The following is a 6,832-nucleotide window of genomic DNA, read 5'->3' on the forward strand; positions in this document are numbered from 1 at the left end:
CACTGTCTCTATTTAGACTGTATACACAGCAAGGATTCCTCAGCTATTTATGAAGAAAAACTTTTTCTTCCTCAACTGTTGCCTGCAAAATCGTGTAAAATTTTGATTAATGTTAGTACAGCTTAATCATATTTGTTGCCATCCTTGTATATGGTCTGGGTACTGCTGTGAAAAATATGTGAGATACTGTGCAGGCATACAATGAATACTTTCAAAGACATCTGTGTGAAAAGAACCAGGGATGCAATAATGGCCACTGAGAGCAAACCTACAGTATTCCTTATTCATCCAGAGGACAAGGAGATTCTGAATAGCTAGGGCAACACAATAATGGACGCTACTGAGTCATACAGATATACCGTCTACTTTTTAGAATGGTTAAAGAGCAGCCACAATCTCTGTGAATACACACATCATCACACAGTCCCCTTTTCTTGAAGTACCAAACAGTCTGAGCTTTGAGAGCAAACAGCAAAAATGAAAAACATCAAACTGACAATGAAATGAAATTATTAATATTAATATTAATAATGAATCTATTATTGAGCAGTTTGCATTTGAAAAGATTAGGCTAGAGTGAATGGTTGAAAGAGGAAGAAGAGCCTCTGGATGTAGAACCTGTGCCTGTGAGTTTGTTGTCAAATACAAAGTACACACAAACTCTTGTTACCACACGGTGCTCATGCAATCAGAATATGTGGTTTGTAAATTTTGATAGCTTCTCTTTACATCTCAATAGGCTCAAACTCAATTGAATCATATCTGCCAATTGATTTCCCGTCTTGTTTGTAGAGTAAAGTTTTCAGGCGTCACTCCAGTCTTTATTGTCAATTGATCAAGTATGAAGTCTGCAGGGTTGGGCAGTTCTTCCAGTTAGTCATGCAGAATGCAGACGAGTTTTATTGCACCAGATGTTAAGACAGAAAGATATTTCACACCACAAGAAAGGTTAGAATCATGATGGAAATAAATATATTTGATTAATTAGAACATGGAAAACATGGAGATGTAAGGAACAGCATTTTTGCATTTCAGTGTTGTATCATCACCAGGTACACATTTTGGACTGAAGCAAATTCCTAGGAAAATCTCAAAATACTGAGAGTGTGGGAGATTTGTTTCCATGGTAACTCTGCAGTAAGCCTTGTGTGGCTTCTTGTTGAGTGTAATATCAATATCACATAATAAAACTCCTGTGTCCCACAGAATTTTGTTTGTATTATCAGGGAGATGGGCGACACGGTGGTGCAGTGGGTAGCAGTGGGTAGCGCTGTCGCCGCACAGCAAGGCGGTTCCGGGTTCAAGTCCCGCTCTGAGCGTAGTTTCCTTGTTCTCCCCGTTTCTACAGTATGTGGGTTCTCTCCGAGTTCTCCGGCTTCTTCTCACATCCAAAAACATGCGCTTCAGGTTAATTGGCCGGTCCCAAATTGACCATAGGAATGAGTGTGTGTGTGTGCGTATTTGTGTGTCTGTGTGTAGCTCCGCGGTGTACTGCCATCGTGCCCGGAGTTTCCCCGCCTCACGCCCTAAGTCTTGTGCAATACATTTGTAAAGTGCACAATGTTTATTAGAACATGTAAAATAAGATCAATTTGGAAAATGTCAATCGAATTCAAATTCTCCACATAGCTAGATTAAATTCATGATAAAAAGTTTTAGCTTTCCTCATGTCTATAAATGCTTCATTTGAGGGGTGGATGTGGTGAAAAATTAGGAAACTTCTTTTGCTTATTCGGGGGTGGGTTGTGACATCAGCAAGGTGAAGTGGGGTATTCTCTGCTCCCTGTGGGGGAAGCTGAGGCATTCCTCAGTGTTGGGTCTTTGTTTGAGGACCCTGGACATCCAGAGGCAGCTCACAGTAGACCTCTCCTCCTTCATGTGGAAAGAACCCAGCTGAGGTAGCTCTGTTAGTTTTGTATCTTTTAATTTTAAGATTTTTATTCATTACTGTATAGTTTTTGATGGGGCCCCACTGGGATGAGCTGAGAAAAATATAGTCATTTAATTTTGCCCTCACAGTTTTGAGGAAAGACCTCTGAAAACATTTCAGACACTCTCCGGGTGGATGTTTAACAGAGTACACATCAGCTATTTTTCTCACCAGTTGTTGGGGACCTGAGTAAAGAGCATAATGTGCTTAAATTCAGTGGTTGTACAGGGACTTATTCCATGAATAAACAATACTGCTGCTTTTCTTTCCTGCAACAATTTGTTACCACATTCACCAGAACATCTAAAATTCATGTCAATGTTGTGTTTACAAAATGCACGTTTAATGACACATATACTGTACTGTATATAAGACTGCAAATGCTGTAAATATTGCATGTGTGTGTGTGCGTGTGTGTGTGGGGGGGGGTCACTACTTATATGTAGGCTTAAAAACACAAGGCTGATAGTAAAATATATTCTTGGGGGTTCTGACAAACAGGGATACTGACATAAATTTTTATAATACTACACGAATATGTTCTTGTCCTGTGGGATGAAAGAAACATAAAAAGCTTTTAGCAGAGCATTGCTTTTCTCACATTTCCTTCCACTCATTTTTTCTTACTTTACTTTTTTCTTTCAGTTACCATCCGTGGTTTTCATTTGGGAATTGCTCAGGTCATGACTTCTCCTTTCCTATTATATAAATATAAATTCTCAAACACATTTTTTGTCATCATTTAAGGTGCTCATCAATCTTGTCTTCATTACCTTTGGCAGTAGAGACTGTCTGCAAAAATATGCCCTTTGTAGCCTAGTCAGACATGCTTTAATTTTGAATTCACACAGATTTGTTTCAGAGCTGGAACTGATGCTCTTCATAATGCTTTTCTGAATTATTGTAGTTAATTTGGTTTCACTCTCTCTAAATCAATGTCTTTTTCTTTTGACAAAAAGGTGAGCCACTCTGCTGTGAGCCATGAATCCTCCACCTGTGGCCTGGATCTGAGATAAGACTGCAGTGATTAAGCTACAGCTTCTGTGGAGACTCTGCTCGACTGCAGAAATAAAAACTATATCGCTTTTAGGAATGACATACCATCCACAGTTTGCACACACACCTTAAAACTGTCAAAAAAACACACCATTCTGCTCCAGATTCATCTCACATCCTCATAACAAGCACTCCTTCACCTAGTCTGAATCAGCTCCTGTTACCTGTGAGGATTATGAGGCCGACTTTAGTGTTTCTACAGACACAGTGTCTTCTGTCTGCATTCATGGGTGTATGCATGCCTGGTGTAGTGGGCTCTCTACCACAAGCACTGCCATGGCATGTCGCCTGCCCTTCACGATGTGTTTGTCAGATCAAGCCCTGGTTCTCCCCTGATTCTGTCTACCATGAAGCTCCCACTGTGGATTGCAATAACCTGCTGTTGACCAAGCTCCCTTTAATCATACCCACAAACACACACACTCTTCGTCTGCAGAGTAACCTTCTGTCTGAGCTCGACACTGCAGTGCTTCGTGGGCTCCCTAACCTCACCGATCTAGACCTTTCACAGAATCGATTCAGCCGGGTCAGGGCAATAACCCAGAGCTCCCAACAGCCAGCACTGCTCTCTCTACACCTGGAGGAAAACCAAATCAGTTGCCTCCCTGATGCCTCCTTCTCCTCACTGCCAACTTTACAGGAACTCTTCCTCAGCCACAATGACTTACAATCAATAGCACCTGGAGCCTTCGCCGGGCTTGATTCCATAATGCGACTACATATCAACAACAACAGGCTCACCACCGTTGACCCTCAGTGGTTCAGGTATTTGCCTCGCTTGGAAGTTCTCATGCTCGGAGGAAATCCTGTGGAGGCCCTGCCTGAGCTGGGCTTCCAATCCTTGAAATCCCTCAGAAGTCTTGTTCTTGGTGGCATGGGTCTGAAACGCTTGGCTGAAAAATCACTGGAGGGGTTGGAAAACCTGGAGAGCCTGTCCTTCTATGATAACCTTCTGACAAAGGTCCCCACACAGGCCCTGAGGAGAGTTCCAGGACTGAAGTTCCTTGATCTCAACAAGAATCGGATCACATTGATCGAGACAGGAGATTTCCGAGATATGATCCACCTGAAGGAGCTCGGCCTGAACAACATGGAGGAACTTGTGTCAATTGAGAAAGCTGCACTGGAAAATCTTCCAGAGCTCACCAAGCTTGAGATCACAAATAATCCACAGCTGTCGTACATTCATCCAAAGGCTTTTGTTCAGCTGACCAAGTTAGAGAGTCTCATGCTCAACTCCAATGCTCTGAGCGCGCTCCACCAACACATCATGCTCTCCCTGCCGAGTCTCCGAGAGGTCAGCTTACACTCCAACCCACTCCGATGTGACTGCCTGTTTCACTGGGCCGCTGAGGAGACTTCTCATCCTCACATTACAGACACTCAAACAGACACTCAAACAGACATACAAACACTTCGAATGGTGCGTTTCATTCAACCTCAGGTCACTCTATGCTCCGAACCTCCAGAGCTGAGAGCTCGCAGGGTGAGAGAGGTATCCTCTGGAGAGATGTCAGCCTCATGCCTCCCCATGATCCCTACTGGTTCTCTGCCCTCCTATGTTGGGCTTAGAGAGGGAGGAAAGCTAGTTTTGCACTGTCGAGCTCTTGCAGATCCACAGCCAAAGCTGTACTGGGTGACTCCGTTCGGGTTGAGGCTTGGTCCTGTACGAAGCCATGTTTCTGGAGATTTATCAGCTCATGCTCCCTGCCACACCCTCACATCTTCTGATGGTTTAAACCACACATCCATCTCCAGCGTCTCTCCCAGTCAAGGTCCAAATGTTACTACATGTAACCACTCCAAACACTATAGGCTGCTACCTGAGGGAACTTTGGAGTTGAATAATGTTACCACCAAAGAGGCAGGACTGTATACTTGTGTTGCTGAGAATGCACTGGGAGCAGATACACACAGTGTTACGGTGGCTGTGCATGGCAGAGACAAAAAACGAAACAAGGGGCTGACTGCTAAAATTAAGAGATATCCATTAATTAGAGAGGAAATCAGGTTTGAGGTGAAGGAGGTTGGACAACACTACTCTATCTTGTCTTGGCAGAGCAGGCGCAACCTCCCATCAACTCGTCTATCCTGGCAAGCCATTAACTCAAACACACACAAACCTACATACACCACGCGCATTCTTGCCGGTACGCAAAGTTTCAATTTGACCCACCTGCAGGCAGAGACATTTTACAGAGTGTGTCTACATTTGTGGATCAATGAGAGGGCCAAGCATACAAGCAGCAGGTGGAGAGAAAGCAGAGAGACTCAGTGTGTCTCATTCATGACAAAGAATATCCCTGAGCCTCGGCCCAGCCTACAGCTAAATCCAGAGCTGACCTCCACAGCGATCACGCTTCTGCTCCTCGCACTCATAATGTTACTGCTGGCAGCCCAGGGCTGGGACACTGATCCCAGTGAGGAGGCAGGAAAGCACTACAATGCCCTCATCAAGGAAAACAAACGTCCCACAGCTGTGATCATTGGTCAAAAAATGGAAAATAACAATCTTCAGCTAAAAAAGAGTGACAATCTGCTATCACACCAGGATTGCTGAGATTATTACATTTGTGCACAATCAAAATCAAAAGAGAAATACTGACACGCATTTCAAATATAAACTGTGAATTATGGCTAAAAGATTGGAGTCAGCTCAGAACAGCAGTGTATTGTAGAGAGATTTGTACTTATTTTATATACCATAAAAAGTATATATTGACATTGTTGTTGAGGTGTATTGTAAATAATGCCTAAACCCTAACCAGGGAATTACAAGTGGACAATCACACTCAAGCAGCAGAGCGAGTGAAAAAAGAACAAGGAATCTGTGCTGCCGATGCCCATGGGACTGAGAGCAAAGAAAATTTACATCAAACCAGGGACAGATATCAGAGCAGTTCGACCTCCAGGGTATTTGTCATAATTCCTCTCTCCATGTTACCCAGACGGCACTTTACTTTAGCCAAGTGGATGAAACCTGACAGTGATGCTGAATGAAGTCCTTGCATTGATATAAACAACCTTTCTGCTTAGTTTTCAGTTCCTTGGACTGGTTTGTTCATCGTGCTATCCATATACAGCGAAATCCTTCAGATTCCATGCCTAACATCCTTAAATATAAAAGTGGTTTAAAAGTGTTTGTGTTAAAATCTATTTTGAGCTATTGTAAAATAAAATCTTTTTAATTTACACATCTTGACTGATTATTTCTGCTCGCTACATTGAGATTACACTACACAGAGAATTATATAAGACATAAGTGAGCTATTGTGGATTTGTCTAGAGTTACGACTTCCTTATCCGTGTGCAGTTGAACGATAACAGCTCAGGATATCTCACCCACCTGCTAACACAAGACAGAGTGTCCCCTGCTGAATTAGAGGGTCAGTTTAAGGATAGGTTCATAAACTTCAGTGTCAGGACAGCATCTCATGCCCTTGGTAGTTTTAGTCAGTGTAATCATTCCTTCTCTCAATCTCCAACAGACTACTTAGTAGTCGAAATCTACTAAATAAACTCTGAACTTAATTACATTTTTGAGGTATGTATTCTAAAGGACAATTTTCAGTTTAATTCTATTGAACACTTCAATTATTTCAAAACTCTACTTCACTTCATTATTTGATGATGGTAAAGTAACCTGTTCCAGATTTTACATAAAGGCTTTACAACAAACATGAATTTTTGTTTCAAATCATATATGAACACCTTTATGATGAGGACCTGTGTTGTTTTTCCCAAATGTACTAAATTTGCATTTATATTCACTGTTTCTCAACAAACACATATTTAGTGGGAGTCCGTTGGAAAGAATAGAGCATTGGTCAGTAAAATCAAACTGAT

The 6,832-nt window shown here is 42.2% G+C and overlaps 1 protein-coding gene across 1 annotated transcript; it reads left to right on the forward strand.

Moving 5' to 3' along the window:
* Nucleotides 1-3,161: 3,161 nt before the first annotated feature.
* lrrn2 (leucine rich repeat neuronal 2) lies at nucleotides 3,162-6,118 on the forward strand. The gene has a single exon (XM_068315616.1). It carries the CDS (start codon nucleotides 3,162-3,164, stop codon nucleotides 5,544-5,546), a length of 2,385 nt encoding a protein of 794 aa, XP_068171717.1. The 3' UTR covers nucleotides 5,547-6,118.
* The last annotated feature ends 714 nt before the right edge of the window (nucleotides 6,119-6,832 follow it).

The sequence above is a fragment of the Antennarius striatus genome, chromosome 5 (genome assembly GCF_040054535.1).
Source record: "Antennarius striatus isolate MH-2024 chromosome 5, ASM4005453v1, whole genome shotgun sequence".
Lineage (NCBI taxonomy): Eukaryota > Metazoa > Chordata > Actinopteri > Lophiiformes > Antennariidae > Antennarius > Antennarius striatus.